Consider the following 17210-nt stretch of genomic DNA (forward strand, 5'->3'; position numbering starts at 1 on the left):
AGCCCCAGTACTGTGGTTCATTACCGGGTATGCCCCTCCATAGAAACATGCTTGCTTACAAGGCACTGCAAAAACCAACAAATTAAGCTAGCTGTGCATAGTAGCATGAGTAAAGGTGAGGTCCTACCTATTGGGGAGGCTGAGGAGGGGAATGTCTGTTGGGTACAAGGGTTGTAAACCATGCTGGGCAACACGATTAGACCCTGTCTCAAAAAACTAAAAACTGCTCTCAGAACTAAAGGAAACCAATCAAAAGGGGTTGACACATAAAATGACACTTGTATCAGACTGACAGTGAAGTACACTAGGAAGTACTAAATAGAAATTCTTCTGTGACAACTTTAATCCAGAGAGGAGAGAAAGGAAATAAAAAATATTCAAAGAAATAATGGCTGGAAACTCCTCCAGGTACCTGTATGAACCCAAGTGGGATAAGCACAGAGACCCACAATCAGATGGGTCATATAAAAAGAACATCAGACAAGGAACTCTTGAAGCAGCAGAAGAAAACTCCATGTTTAAACAATGAAGACAGAGTAATGGCAGGTACCAGGCTGGCCTCAAATTTGCTATGTAGTTAAAGTCTTGAACTCCTTTTGCTTCTGTTTGCTGGTTTTATGGAGGCATTTTCTCAAGTGAGGCTCCCTCCCCTCGGATCACTCCAGCATGCATCAAGTTGACATAAGAACTAATCAGCACACCCTCCTATTCAGTTGGGTAGGAAACTGCTGCATATCTCAACAGCAGACATCTATAGAAGGATGCGCAATATTTCCAAGGGCTAAAAAGTGCTGCAGCAGAGACTATATTACCCTTTAAAAGAAACTTCAATGAATGTGAACTAAACACACACATACAAACAAATGTCCATACACAGACATGCACATGCACACACACTGTGCAGGCCCATTTGGCTTTACTCTCTGCTGTTTTTGTTTTGTCTGACACAGGCTCTCATGTAACTTTGACTTGGCCTGAACACACAGATCTTCCTGTCTGTTTCTAAAGTACCAGGATTAAAGGCATATGACACTTGGCAGGCGCGTGCGTGCGTGCGTGCGTGCGTGTGTGTGACTCAGGACAACTTGTGAGAGTTGATTTTTTCCCACATGTTGGTCCCAGAGATCAAACTTAGATCATCAAGCTTGGCCATAAGTACCTTACCCACTGAGCCAGGGCCACCAGGTCCACTAAACTTACTGACTTCTAATTAAAATTGTATCATTAATTGTAAGAGGCAACCTTGGTTTTCCAGGCCCAGACTCTCTCTCAAGTCTTCTAGAAAGATTGTGATGAAAGGAGACAATCTGAGAGCACAGCCTTACCCCCTGTTCCCTCTCAGGAGGACTGCCTCTCTGAGCTGCCTGTCAGCCTCCAGCTCCCATCTGCCACCCCATCTGCTTCCCCAACCACCTTGTTGGTGCTTGTGCTGTGCCTTCTCACATCTGCCCTGCCCCTTAGTCTTTCCTGGGAGCTGGTTGCCTTCACTTTGCAGCCCTTCCTCTCACACTTTGAGCCCAATTCTTTCACTCCTAGGGATGACTAATGTGGGAGGAGAAAATTGACTCCCACAAGTTGTCTTCTGAGTGCCACATAAGGTGGCACACACAATAAATGCAAAATTTTAAATATAAAAAGAAAAGTCAGTAACTTCATTGGACAAGATTCATTTTGATGAGAATTGGGAAGTGTTCTCTGAGTGGCAGACCCTCCCTCAGTGGGATGTAGGAGAGGACTGTTCTGCTTCACAGGAGACACTCAGTCTGAGAGGATAGCTGCTAGTCCTGTAAGAGATCAAGGTTCCATTCTTAACAGTCAAAGGGCAACATCAGCCCTGTCTCTCCATCACACATGTTAACCCAGCTCAGGTAGACGGTCTCTCTACTGAGAGGAAGGCCAGAGGGTCTTATGTCAGGATAGGTCTCCCTTGGTGTCTGGCCAGCTCCCCAGATTAGGAACAGGCAGGGTTTTGTTCTTTGGTAGGCTCTCAGGTATCAAGTCCAGGGGCAGATGGGAAAATAGAAGCCCTTTGAGAGAGGCAAATGTACCAGAGGGAACCTGCAGGCTACCTGTAGAGCAGGAACTAGTCACAGGTTCTGATCTCATTCCGAAAACATTTACTGTCCATCACCTGTCTGCTAGTTAATGAGTTAGATACGGTCCTCCTTGGAGAAGGTCTCTGTCCATCTGGGTCCATCCCAGGGTTCTTCGACACAAGTGCAGGTGCTAACGTGGGATTAGCTTTGGGATGTTACCAATTTTCCTACTCCATGTATGGCAAGGGTTTTTCATTCCCACAATGGCCTTCAGAGGTCAAACCTACTCCGTCTTAGAACCAGCCTCCATCTTAAAAGGAAAAAAAAAAGGAAGGAAGGAAGGGAAAAATATCGAGAACCTGACCTGCAGCTGAACTCAAGCTGCACACAAGTACCAGGAAGGACCCCACAGCTTGTCCTTGGCCAGAGCTACTCTCTAGCTACTTCCTAGCAACAGTTAATCAAAGATGAGTCTGATTGGGTCAGATGTGCTTTCAGACTGATTATATACAGTCTTGCTTCAGAGCACCCATCTATGGGCTTACAATAGTCATTCAATCAGATGCTTGCCAGGATAGCTCACCACCCTCACTTGCTTCCATTTCCCATAAAACCTTGTCCCAATGAGAATTCGGGGCTACTTCACCAAACCGTCCTGTAGGTCCTGAGCGAGTAAGCCCAAACTTGAGTTTGCAATAAAGAGATTCTACTGTGACTGCATTAATGTCAGCTCCTGGTTGGTCTTTTGGGCTCAAGAATGAGGCACTACAGCCTCAGACCCACAGCCTCAGCCTCCTGAGTTCTGGGATTAAAGGCTGGATCAGGAGCTCAAGGTCATTCTTAGCTACCTGGTGTGTTCAAAGCAAGCCCAGGATATATGAGACACAAGTCTATTTTTGAAAGACAGGGTTTCTCTGTGTAGCCCTGGCTGTCTTGGAACATGATATATAGACGAGGTTGGCCTCAAACTCACAGGGCTCCATCTGCCTCTGCCCCCCAAGGTGTGTGCCACCATGCCAGCTGAGTCTCTGTCTTTAAAGGGGGGGGCAGGGATTTAAGGGAAGCATCTGGGAATTTATCTTGGTTAGTAGAGTGCTTGTCCAGCATGCACAAGTTTCCATCACCACCACCACTGTAACTTAACAACACGTCCTGGGATTGGAGTGACATTCCAAAGTGGTGCTGAGGGAGACTCACACACTCCCCTCTCCTGACCCGGGACATTAATTACTACTGCTGTAGCCACTCAACAGGCTGCAGTGTGTGGTTGAGTTGGGTGTGGTGCTACTAGCTGCTTGGTCTGGGATAGGGGTGTGACCCCTAAAGGTGGTGTGCTACCATAATGCATTATGTGACATTTGTTCCTCCAAAAATTCTAACAGAGAAAAGTAGTTAGTCCAAAAGCTGGACCAGCCTGGCATGGGCTTCCCATTTGTGCACCCCAGACTAATTCACTGAAATAAGTCTTGTAACCCCTCCAGTTTTATTGCTGCCTCCTTGCAGCCATGGGGGTTACATCTGCTTTTTTGTAATTCCTTATGGTTTGGGCATGTTGTGGTAAACTAAAAAAGTGGCTGAACGGTTCCCGCATGTCCCCTGGTGGTCTCGCTCCCTTGCTAGTTCCGGCTCCAGGGGGCATTGGAACTATGGCTAATTCCTCTCACATTAGTGTCTCTCTTGGCGGCTCTCTGCCAGCCGTGGACTCTCTGGTTCCAGCCACCTGGCAAAATCATGATTCTAGAAGTCCAGCATGGGCTGGCCTATCTCGGCTCCCTGCCATGGACTCTGCCCACACTCCCAGCAACTGCCCCCTGGTGGTTAAAGTAAAAACTCCCGGGGCTGGGGATTTAGCTCAGTGGTAGAGCGCGTACCTAGGAAGCGCAAGGCCCTGGGTTCGGTCCCCAGCTCCGAAAAAATGAACCAAAAAAAAAAAAAAAAACCAAAAACAAACAAACAAACAAAAAAAAAACCTCCCAACTACCTGGTAAAATCAAGACTCAATAAACTGTAACCCAACAATCAGATTTATGTGTTAAATTCTCAATCCACAATACATCCACAGTATAAATTCACTGCCAATTAATAAAGATAGAAACCACCCACCTAGACAAGATAAAATTTACCTAGACCATGTGGATCCGAATCATCCTCCTCCTCTATCTCCATCCTCCTCTCTCTCTCTAAAACTTTTCTCCCGCCCATCCTTCCTTCTCATCCAATGACAGGCCTCGTTCTATCCTATACCTGCCTTCACCTGCACAATAACATCAACCGACATGGGCAAGGTTTCCATCTTGCTCAGTTAGAAGAACTGTGCATTCATTCATTCATTCAAGGTCTGCCTTTAGGCTAGACCTTCCTTTAATAGAGAAATGAGCATCTGTTCTGTAACAAGCACCTGGAGTCTGTTACAACAGCAGTGTTCTCCTTGACATAATTCGACATATAAGGGATTGGTTTAGGAGTCTGAACCCACAGGAATTCTGGGTAAGAGCCAGCTGTTGACTGGAAGATGGTTCGGTGGTAAAGAGAGCTTACTGCTCTTGCAGAAGACAGAGTGAGCTTCAGTTCCCAGCAGCTGCATGGCAGCTCCAAACTGTAACTACAATTCCAGGGCAGCCTCTTCTGGGTTCTGTAGAAACCGGGCAAATAAGCAGTGCACTTTCACAATGTAGGCAAAATAGTCATACAAATACCATAAAAAATGTAAGGCAGGGAGGCGGGAGCTGCTGCAAGAGGCTGTGATGATGAGTACCTTGGTAAACAGTTGTCATTGGATGGCTGTTCCACTGATCACCTTGTGTCTTTCAGATGAGTGGAGGAGGACTTGAACAGCCATGGCACTTACATAGACCTGCATCCTTGGGGAGAGTGATGTCCATGCCTCAAGTTTTTACTGCCTTTTGACCTGGGATTGATTGATTATTTACTTATTTATTTATAGATGGTCTCTTTATGTAGTTCCTGGACTGTCATGAATATCCATGCCTGGCATTCTTGTTGTGATTTAATAAAGGTACTTTAATATAAATGTGAGGGTAAAGAGAAAAAGAGGTTGTTAGGTGTGATGGTGCATGGCTTTAATCCCAGCACTTGGGAGGCAAAGGCAGGTGGATCTCTGAGTTTGAGGTCAGTCTGGTCTACAGAGCAAGTTCTAGGACTACATGGAGAAACCCTGTTTCAAAAGCAAAACAAAACCAACCAATCAACCAACCAACCAACCAATAAACAATAGAGACACAGAGACACACAGAGACACACAGAGACACAGAGACACACAGAGACACACAGAGATACACAGAGATACACAGAGACACACAGAGATACACAGAGACACACAGAGATACACAGAGACACAGAGACACACAGAGACACAGACACAGAGACACACAGAGATACACAGAGATACACAGAGACACACAGAGACTCACAGAGATACACAGAGACACAGAGACACACAAGAGATACACAGAGATACAGAGATACACAGAGACACAGAGATACACAGAGACACACAGAGATACACAGAGATACACAGAGATACACAGATACACAGAGACACACAGAGATACACAGAGATACACAGATACACAGAGACACAGAGACACAGAGATACACAGAGACAGATACAGAGATACATAGAGATACAGAGATACACAGAGATGCACAGAGACACACAGAGATACAGAGAGATACAGAGAGATACAGAGAGACACAGAGACACAGAGACAGAGATACACAGAGATACACAGAGACACAGAGATACACAGAGACACAGAGATACACAGAGACACAGAGACAGACAGAGATACACAGAGATACACAGAAATACACAGAGATACACAGAGATACACAGAGACACAGAGACACAGAGACACAGAGACACATAGAGATACACAGAGATACAGAGATACACAGAGACACAGAGATACACAGAGACACACAGAGATACACAGAGACACAGAGATACACAGAGACACACAGAGATACACAGAGACACAGAGACACAGAGATATACAGAAATACACAGAGACACACAGAGATACACAGAGACACAGAGATACACAGAGACACAGAGATACACAGAAATACACAGAGACACACAGAGATACACAGAGACACAGAGATACACAGAGACACAGAGACACACAGAGATACACAGAGATACAGAGATACACAGAGACACAGAGACAGACAGATGGGGGGTGCTCAGAAAGAGTGACAAGTTACCTCCAAGAACATAGACCTAGACCTCTCAAAGATGTAACAGTCCTAAGAAACCCAAGTTTGGGTGAGACAGCTCTGTGTTTGAACAAGAGATCTCAGAATGCTTCTGTATTCTGATTTCCTGTTTCCTCTTAACACCTGCTTCCTGTTTCAGTGTCCTTGTGAGAACAAGCTGAGCTGCAGGAATGCCAGTTCCCAGATCCTCCAGAGCCCTGAGCTGTGTGGCAAAGAACTAGCTGGTCACACGAAAAAGACATTTCGATCATTTAGAATTAGGAAGCTTGAGAAGGGTGGCTGCCAACCTCATTTCAAAAACATCTGGTAGATGCTTGCATCTAATCAAACAGGTGGAGATGCATAGATCCTGCCCCCTCCCAACCCCTGGAACATCAGTCACTGCAAAGCACATCCTCTCTCACCGAGACCAGACAAGGCAGCCCAGTTAGGGGAATGCGATCCACAGGCAGGCAACAAATTCAGGGGCAGCCCCCACTCTAGTTTTTGGGGCACCCGAATGAAGACCAAGCTGTACATCTGCTACATGTGTGTGTTGGGGGAGGGGGAGCTAGGTCCAGTCCATGCTCACTCTGGTTGGTGGCTCAGTCTCTGGGACCCCCAAGGGTCCAGGTTAGTTGACTCTGTTGGTCTTCCTGTGGCGTCCCTGTCCTTTTTGCCTCCTTCAGTTGTTCCCCTGACTCTTCCACGAGACTCCCCGAGCTCCATCCAATGTGGGCTGTGGGTCTCTGCCTCTGTTTCTGTCAGCTGAAGGGCGTAGGCTCTCAGAGGACTACCATGCCGGGCTCCTGTCTGTAGCATAACAGTATCATTAATAGTGTCCGGGATTGGTGCTTGCCTATAGGATGGGTCTCAATTTGGTCCAGTCGCTGGATGGCCATTCCCTCTGTCTCTGTTTTACCTTTGTCCCTGTACATCTTGTAGGCAGGACACATTTTAGATCAAAGGTTTGGTGGTTTCCTGTTCTTACCCCTCCTCTGGGAGTCCTGCTACAGGAAGTGGCCACTTCAGGATCCATGTCCCCCGCTGCCAGGTTTTTCAGCTAGAGTCACTCCATAGCCACTCTGGGGCCTGCGTCTGCCTCAGGCCTCTGGCACACCCTCCAATCTCCATTCTCTCTCCTCTGCTCTCCTCGCACCTGATCGTTTCCTCCTACCCGCTCCCCTCCTCATCCGTCTTCCACTCAGTTCCCTCCCTCCCTCCCTCCGTCCCTCCACCACTGATTTTACTTCACCTTCTGAGAGAGACTCCACCGTCCTCCCTCGGGCCTCCTTGCTACTTGGGTTCTTGGGGACGTAGCATGACCGCCCTTTACTTCATGGCTAATACTTACTATCAGTGAGTACAGACCAGGCATGTCCTTCTGGGTCTGGGTTACCTCACTCAGGGTGATATTTTCTAGTTCCATCCTTTTTCATGATGCCCTTGTTTATTTATTTATTATTTATTTATTTATTTATCTATTTATTTATTATTTATTTATTTATTTATTTATTTATTTTGTTTTTTTTCCTTTTTTTTTTCTTCAGAGCTGGGGACCGAACCCAGGGCCTTGAGTTTGCTAGGCAAGCGCTCTACCCCTGAGCTAAATCCCCAGCCCTGATGCCCTTGTTTTTAATAGCTGAACAGTATTCCATTGTGTAAGGAATCCCTTTGCAGACAGGAATTCTAATTCATAGGCCAGTGCATTTGGAGGTGTGTGTGTGTGTGTGTGTGTGGGTGTGTGTGTTTGAGCATGCGTGTATATGTGGTATGTGTGTGCATGTGTGTGTTTGTGTATGTGTGTTGTATGCATGAGTGTATGTGGTATATGCCTGTGCTTGGATACATGTGTGTGTGGTGTATATGTACAGTTGTTGGGAGCAAAGCCCTTGAAACCCTCCATTATTGATGTTAATATTATGGTTAGAGTTAAGTATGATTGGGTTCATGGAAAATCCCCAGCCAGATGCAGAAGACTAATACAAATCTGGTGGTCAGGATGCATAATGATATGATAAAGCTGTGTCCTTGCTGAGAAATACATCTGACGTCAAGATGCCCAATGTGATGACCTGTAACCTTTCTGAAAAACCAACAATCTGCTGACTAATAGATATGACGAACCTGTGACCTTTCTGACATCCTGTCGACATCAGCCGATTCCCTGACCACAGGAATACTGTGTCCTTGGCCTGCGTAAATGTTTCCCACTTCCCCCCTCTCTCTGTTACCCCTGTTATGGTATAAATTCAGCCTTGGAAAAAATAAAACTGTCGCCTTGATCAGACTCTTGTCTTGGCATCCTTCTTCGAGTCTCTCACCTCCCATTCTCTTCCAGGTACCCTCAGCACTCTCGTTGACATACAGTATGTGTGTGTGTACCTGTATCTGTGTTCCTGTGTATATGTGTTCCTGTGTGTATATGTGAAGCCACCCCTCAGCAGGGCTTTGGACAAATTTATTTTGTTCCCCAAATGAGTGACCTAGTGGCTAACAGGTACCTGAGGCCATTTTGTTCCAAGTCAGAACACAGATCACCCAAATGCCTCCCAGTTCTATTTGAAGGGAAACTTGCCCCCACAGGCATTTTGTCAGATAGTCCTCTCTTCTTTCTTTAGTTTACCACACAAGAATATCAACAAAAGCTGAGGTCAATGGTACTTTGATTAAATAGTCTGAGGACCTAAAATTCACTACTCCACTAGTGAGTCAACTAGATTTTCTTTCATTTTTTCCCTTAAAAAAAGATTTACTTATTTATATTTTACGTATGAGAGTTTTGCTTACACATATGTGTACCATGTTCATGCCTGCAGAGGCCAGAAGAGCATCAGATCCCTTAGAGTTACAGATGGTTGGGGGCCACCATGTAGGTGCTGGGAAGCAAATCTGGGTTCTCCGAAAGGGCAGTCAGTGCTTTTAATCACTGGGCATCTCTCCAGGCAACTGTTTAGATATTGTTTTTAATCGAAGGAAGACCTGTTGGAACGGGACTGCTGCAGTAACCATGGGCGGGGCACCTGCTCACTTGTTCCCACTTCCTGGTTTGTTGAGAGTTGTCATAGTATCTGCCACACTGGGGACTCACTGTTTGCAGCCTTCCAGGTCCCTCTGTGAGTAGCTGCGAGCCTGAGAGGCTGGCCTGGGAGGCTGGTGTCCCCTGGAACTCATGGGTAGTTGGGATACATGGGCTGCACTTGTTCTTGGACTCACCCTGCCTTCTTTTACTTTGCCTATTCTGTCGCTGAGCCAAGAGAGTGACATGGGTGGGCGTGACAGTCTGGGGCTAGACACGGAAGCCTGCACAACTCGGTGCAGTCTACCCCACACCCACCCTCCCTCCCGCAGGGCCCTGTGGAACCGCAGGGGGTGGGGTGGGATGGGGGGAACAAACTGGAAAATCCTTGTAGACATCCGTTGCCCTTTGGTACTCCAGAGCTCTTAGGCACCCCCGGGGCTATGCCTGTTCTGCCCGCTGAAGCTTTGCTGGGCAGACATCCCAGTTCAAAACCTGGAGCCAGTGACACTGATGGCCAGGAGGCTGCGCGGCAAGGAATGCTTTGGTGGGCATGATGATGGAGGTACTCTGGTGGAACATTGTAGAGTCTCTCCTTTAAGCAGCATTGAGACCCCTGCTCCGCCTCTGAAGCCCCTTCAAAAACTGGAGGAAGGGAGGGTAAGCAATTATTTTTATTTACTTTTTTTTTGTTGTGTTTTGTTTTTTGAGATAAGGTTTTCTGTATAGTCCTGGATGTCCTGAAACCCGATTGGTAGACCAGGCTGACTTCAAACTGACAGAGATCTGTCTGCCTCTGCTTCCTAAGTGCTGGGATTAAAGGCATACACCACCACTGCCTGGCTTTATCTATTTTTTTTTAAATGTGTGCATGTGTGTGAGTGCATGTGCATGTGTGTGCCAGTGCCCACAGAGGCCAGAACAGAATGTCAGATCCCTTGGACCTGAACAAGTCCAGTGTGGAAACTGGACTTAGACTTGGATCTTCCTAACAGAAAGCAAGCTCTTAAAGCTGTTGATCGCTCTCTCCAGTCCGGGAAGAAATTATTTTTATCAATAAGAATGAAATTTCCCCTTGTTGCCTAGAAGTGCTAACTCACATTGACATAGGTGTCTTAGGTCACTGTAACTGTGATTAAACAGTGACTAAAGACAATGAGGGAAGGAATGTACCCACTTCACCTTCCAGCTGTTGTCCATCAGCCGTGGAAGAAGTCAGGGAAGGAACTCAAGGCAGGAACCTGGAAGCAGGAACTGAAGCAGAGACCCTGGAGGAGTGCTGTTTACTGGCTGCTCCCCAAAGCTTGCTCAGCCTGCTACTAGGGTGGCACCCTTCCCCAAGGCCCCTGGGATCGTCCTATGCACACCAGTCATAAATCAAAAAATGACCAGATTTGCTTACAGGCAATCTGACGGAGGATCCTCTTCTCAGACAACCCTAGCTTGCATCAAGTTAAAAGAAAAACCAGCCAGGACCACAGGTGTCTGTTTACATCACAAGCAGAAAGCTTCAGACTTGGGTCGGGTACTTGTAGCCCATCTTCTAGGTCCATCCTACTTTGCAGAGTCCTAGCTGAGAGGACCTCACACTGACCCTTTTACACTCTGCTTTACTGTGAGCCTCATGAGGCCCTGACCATTTAAACGTCACAACTCAACTGTTTCTGACATCCTATAATAATCCCAGAGTGAGACATCTCAAGGTTTCTTTAGGATAAGAATCCTTCACACCAGGTCAACAAACCTGACTTTGTTGGGGTCACCCTGTTTGTCTCTACTGTTGGCCTAAGACAGACATTTAGTTCGAAAGTATGAGGAAAAACAAGTCAAGCAGCACAGGACTGTGCCTAGAAGGCCGCATGGTTACAGGACAAGACGAGGGGGTGTCTGAGGGGTCTTGGGAAGTTGCAATGTAAGGGAAACAAACTGGAGGGGCTGAGGCTGTCAGACAGAGGACAGAGAAAGATGAGAGAATTCTGGGTGTGCAGAACAAAACGTAGAGAGCTTCAGCAACAAGCCCTTTGCTTATTAAGCTAGAGGCTTGCCTGGTCTGGTGAGCCAGTGTTTCTGGGTCTGCTCCCAGGGCTTGGGGTGTTTGGGTCCTGAGTTAGACTGTGAGCCTCTGCTTGCTGACAAATCACATCTTGACAGGCCTAGCTTTGGAAAAAAAATTTTTTTTGGTACTGAGGATCTCTCCCCGAGGCCTTATATAAACTAGACAAGCCCTTTCCCATCGAGCTGCACCCAATTCCTTATTGTTGCAGATCTACTGGCTTTATTTTTGATTCTAGAACTGAACATCTACCTAGAACAAAGTGCCTCACTCTGCATGGGCAAACTCTGTCCTCCCCCACCCTCTCTCCAGGGCCTTACACAGTGCTGCATTTGGGGTTTTACTGCTGTGAACAGACACCATGACTAATGTAAATCTTATAAAGGACAACATTTAATTGGGGCTGGCTTACAGGTTCAGAGGTTCAGTCCATTATCATCAAGGTGGGAGCATGGCAGCATCCAGACAGGCATGGTGCAGGAGGAGCTGAGAGTTCTACATCCTCATCTAAAGGCTGATAGCAGAATAATGGCTTCCAGGCAGCTAGGACTAGGGTCTTAAAGCCTATTCCCACAGTGACACACCTACTCCAACAGTGCCACACCTGGGCCACTCTCTGGGCCAAGCACATACAAACCACATACATAGGATAGGCAAGCACTGTACACAGAGGCCAGCCCCAGAATGCCAGGTTTTATTTATAGCCAGAGAACAGGAAGTGGGCTGCAGAACAGGAAACCCAGGACCAGAGACAGCTAGATTAGTAACAGCTGGAGGGTTCCTTATTTGAAAAAGGTTTGAACATCTGTCTGCTTTTGATTGGCTGAGATTCTGTGACTTATTACAGGAGTGGGTTGTACTCTGTTCTCACAAGTTAGGTTACAGCTCACTGTGTTCAGAGAACCAGTAGGCAAATTTCACAGTTCTTTGCAACATCAATAGTTTAAGTGATGCCTTCACTACTAAAATCTCAGATTTGAGACTAACCACATTCAGAATAGGAACTACATATGCAAAGGCTTGCCTCATTCATTCATTCATTCATTCACTCACTCACTCACTCACTCACTCAAGATATGTGTGTGTGTGTGTGTGTGTGTGTGTGTGTGTGTGTGTGTGTGTATTTTAAATTCTTTCTTCCCATAGGCCTTTGAAAACATTTATAGTGTAGTAGAAATAATTCTGTCAACAGCCAACTCTGGACAGTATTGTTTGTGCTGGAAATCTCACCCAGACAGGAAAGAATGTGTGTGTGTGTGTGTGTGTGTGTGTGTGTGTGTGTGTGTGCCATAGAGACCTAGAAGCTACTATTGCTGAAGGCACTGACTTGGACCTCTGGATGTCTTGTGTGTAACTAAAAGCAAAATAAAAAGCCCAGTTCAGTGGTAGAGCACTTGCCTAGCAAGCGCAAGGCCCTGGGTTCAGTCCCCAGCTCCAAAAAAAAAAAAAAAGAAAAGAAAGAAAAAAAAAAAGCCCAGCAAGACAGCAGGATGGCCCAGTGGCTAGAGGGGCTTGCCTTGCAAGGCTACCAACCCCTGAGTTCTATTCTAGGAACCCATGTAAAATGGAGGGAGGGAACTGACTGTCAGACATCCTCTGACCTTGACATGTATAGGCCACTTCTCCAATAATTGTAAAATAAATAAGACTTCTGTGTAGGTTGATGTCATCTTGTAGGTGAAGGCAGGTACAGGATAGAACGAGGCCTGTCATTGGATGAGAAGGAAGGATGGGAGGGAGAAAAGTTTTAGAGAGGAGAGGAGATGGGAGCAGCCAAGAGAACATGGAGGCGGGTGTTCCGATTTCTCTCTGCACATTTACAGGTTGTTATGACTATTCTTAAGGGATGGATGTGTACAGGGCTTTGTGTGTCTAGATGAGCAAACCTATCTTATCTAGGTGGGTTGTTTGTACCCTTATCATTTGGTTGTGAGTTAATTGTGTGGATGTATTGTACATTGAGTAATTAACATAAATCTGGTTGTTGGGCTACAGTTTGGTCACTCATGACCTCGCTGGGTTGATGAGAGTGTGAGCAGAGTCTGTGACAGGAAGCCATGCTAGTATAGAATGCTTGGGGCTAGCGTGGCGTGGGGCCACACTAGCACGCCCACGGAACTCGATGTGTGTGTCAGGTGTGATAACATCCCACCAAGGGGACAGTGTGTAAAAGAGGCTGACAGAGAAACAGCTAGAGTGTGGGGATCCTCACGGAGTGAGAACTTGCGGGAACTGGTCATGCATGTTTTTATTTATACCACAACATTCTGGCATTTCCATCTCCATTTTGTACCGTGTCTATCCTACTGCCTCTTTTTGGAGGTTGTAGCAGGAGAGGGAAGTGACCTTGTACACCTCTATCAATGAACACAATGGATTTGAATCTTGATGGTTGCAAAGCAACCGTAAGCACTGGGAACACACACACACACACACACACACACACACACACACACACACACCACACGGAGTAGAATTTATCGCCTGTTGCAGGAGAAGAGAGCAAGGGTGTCATTTTCAAAGCAACGCTCTCCCTGAACAAAGATAGAATGTGGTTTCATTCAAGGTGGCTATTCATATAGGGGTTAGCCCATTCCTAAGCAGGCTCCGTTTATGGTCATAGAGATTAAAATGATGGACAGGAAGGCCTCTACGCATGCTCAATTTGCACCATAAAGTTTCAATTGACAATGGAGAGAAGTAGCCTCTGACTGTGCCTGCCTTGCACAATGGATATCTCAGTGTTGGGAGGGAAGTATGTGGAGTGGTGAGGGAGGAAAGGGACCCATGTCTAGACAACTAGATCAGACACATCAACCCCAACGGTTACTGGGGTGACGGTGTCACAGCCAGATAGCCCTTACGTCCTTTACCTCCTCTATCTCTCCTGCACACAGCAGGCTAATCATCTAAGGCTCATATGTATTAGAGCTAGCACATGCCTTCAGGGCCTCAAGGCTGATGACAGAAGTAACTAAGATGTTTTCAAAGTGCCAGGAACAGCAAGCCAATCAGTGTATGTCGTGTCTAAGTTGCCCTGAACCCCCTTAAGCAGGATCAGCTGTCCCACTATGGATACTGGCTTGTTCCTTCCAGCAATAACATCTTCCCTGGTTTCAGAGCCAGATGGCAGATAACCATTAGTCAGACCAGGGTGTGAACAGTGCTTAAATGCATATTCCTTGCCTCTTCCCCCCCAGATTCCTGAGACTCTTCCCAGTGTCCCCAAAGACAAACTAAGAATGTGTGAGTCTGTGCTTCTTGACACGGCCCTATGGAGTAGATTCCCTCCCCCCCCTCCTTCCCCCACTGCTTCTTCTGGGAGTCATTTTTGGGGTGGATGGACCTGGTCATTCCCTAAAGTCAGCCTCCACTCCCACTTTGACCTAGGACTCATATTAATTAGGCAAGGTGAATCTCTATTGGGAAACAACCTGACTGAATTGGAGGAAAAGTCCAAAAGCCACCCCTAGCAGTGCTCAGGGTGGGCACTTTTCTCCCCAAGCAGTCCAAAGGGGACTGGATTGGTTCTTAAGACAGATACTCTTAGGTTACTTGGTATGACCCACTCCTTGTAGACAGTCTAGGCAGACTGATCACAGGGGTTGGTTGGAAGGAGGTGACTAGAGAGAAAAACAGGATGTCACTTCCTAAGCAGGCCAGGGATGGGGTGCCAAGGGCAGTAGGCTATTCCTAAAGACCCCTTCTTTTCAAATATGGCAAATGCCGTCATAACTCCAGGTCCCAGGACACACTCTGGTTTGGGATGTGGGCTTTGCTGCCTTGCATGGATCTGGATCTGCATACACAGGCTGCAGCCGTGTTGTTGTCTGTAGGGAGCTCAGCACAGCCAGCGCACACCAGGGTTGACCCAGGGCATCTGGATGAGGATAGAACTGCCCTGAGCAGGAGGAGGGGAGCTATGTCCCCGGGGTTCCTCTCACTTTGTGAGAGTGAATGTGTGCGTCTTGGGGTCTACTGGCTCCTCTGTAACCTCAGACCTGAGTAATTTCAGTTTCCAGTCTGAGAGTTTTCACCCGTGAGGAACACCAGGTCTTATCTAGTTCATAGGGGAAGTCTGAGGATTAAACGAGGACGATTCCATGAGAACTCTGCAGAATTTAAAGGTCTCAATGGCGGCTTTTTAGTCCCACTGGGCTTTCGGAAGAAATTAACGGTTAGTGGGTTCTCCTGTGCTACAGGAGACTAGGGATGCTCTTAGCTGAATGAACCACTGAGTTCATGACCTGGCCCATGACTGACTCCCTGGAGGATGCCCAGCAAGAATGGTGCTGAAGCACCTTCTCCACAGAGCAAGTAGCTCAGGAGTAAGGCTGGAGGTCAGTGGAAGGCAGCCAGCACTTGCCTGATTCATCAGGTTCAGGGTTGGGCTCTTAGGTGGGGATTGTCCCTATGGTCCGAGACCTCAGGAATCCAACGTGGCCACAGAAATCTCCTTTGGCCAGACTCTTTGTGCTTTGTCTGTATCGGCTCAGCCTGATGGCCTGCTTCTTAGGTAGTCAGGCATGGCCTGGGCATGAGAATGTCTCCCAGGAGCCTCTGTGAGCTTTGCCTGGAGCCTTGACGGTCTGATGACTGGCATTTGACCAGGTGTCTGTCTGCTGTCATGTGTTGGTCATGGCCCCACACCTTCTTCAGTTCCCTGCATCCTGAGTTTCTAAGAGACAGGTTTCAGGAATGGGGCAGGAGAAGCAGTTCTGGGGGGCAAAGAAAAAGAACTTGGGTGGTTTTGATGAAGATACCCTGAGAGAAAAAACAATTGTGATGTTACAGATGAGAGGAAACGCTGCCCAGTAGAGCGGCCACACCTGACGCACACACCGTAAATATGGAAAAATTTCCTGGAAAACCATCTGATCTGTTTCAGAACCATATTCACGGGTAAAGTAACATTCCAATCTGTGTTATCTTGGATGAGGTCACCTCTGTGAAACAATTGTTAGGCTCCCTGAAACTTCAGAGTTTCTATATTGAATAATAATAATTTTTTAATAATTTTTTTTTTTTGGAGCTGGGGACCGAACCCAGGGCCTTGCGCTTCCTAGGCAAGCTCTCTACCACTGAGCTAAATCCCCAACCCCAATAATTATTTTTTTTTGCTTTTACTTTATGGGCACTGTTGTTTTGCCTGTATGTATGACTGTGTGAGAGTATCTTATCCCCTGGAACTGGAGTTACAGATAGCTATGAGTTGTGTGGTTGCTGGGAATTGAACCTAGGTCCTTTGGAAGAACAGCCAGTGCTCCTAACCATTGAGCCACCACCACCACCACCACCACCACCACCATCATCATCACCATCATCATCACCACCATCACCATCACCATCATCATCACTAGTGAGGAGAGACACACATATGTTTCTGCACACATGTGGAGGTCAGAGAACAACTTTTGGAGGTCAGTTCTTTCTTCACCCTTTGGGACCCAGGGGCACAACTTTGGCGGCCATCACTGCACGGTGAGCAGTTTTCCCTGCTGAGCCATCTTACTAGATGTTTCCCCCATGTCTTTAGTACAAAGATCTTGTTTGTTTGCTTTTGTCTGTGTTCTGTGTGAATGGGTGTCTTGCCTGTTTGTCTGTGTGTGCAGTATGTGTAAGCAGTGCCCTGGGAGGCCAGGAGATGACATCAGATCCCTGGGAACTGGAGTTACAGACATTTGTGAGCCTCTAGAGGGTGCTGGGAACTGAACCAGGGTCCTCCGCAAGAGCAGCCAGGACACTTCACCTCTCCAGACCCCAGCCTCAGTTTTGCTGAGACGGTCTCAGTATGTAGCCCAGGCTGGCCTTGAATTCATGATCCTCCTGTCATCTATATCTCTTATGTGCTGAGATATTCCAATCACACCTGGCTAAAAAC

The 17210-nt window shown here is 47.0% G+C and overlaps 1 protein-coding gene across 1 annotated transcript in view; it reads left to right on the forward strand.

Annotated features, from left to right (window-relative positions):
- Trim33 (tripartite motif-containing 33) overlaps positions 1-4958 on the forward strand; it is a 92853-nt gene extending 87895 nt beyond the window's left edge. The window contains exon 20 of the mRNA XM_063282274.1: positions 4848-4958. Coding sequence (XP_063138344.1) covers positions 4848-4943 — 96 coding nt within the window. The 3' untranslated portion in view covers positions 4944-4958. The remainder of the gene's footprint in view (positions 1-4847) is intronic.
- The last annotated feature ends 12252 nt before the right edge of the window (positions 4959-17210 follow it).

The sequence above is a fragment of the Rattus norvegicus genome, chromosome 2 (genome assembly GCF_036323735.1).
Source record: "Rattus norvegicus strain BN/NHsdMcwi chromosome 2, GRCr8, whole genome shotgun sequence".
NCBI lineage: Eukaryota > Metazoa > Chordata > Mammalia > Rodentia > Muridae > Rattus > Rattus norvegicus.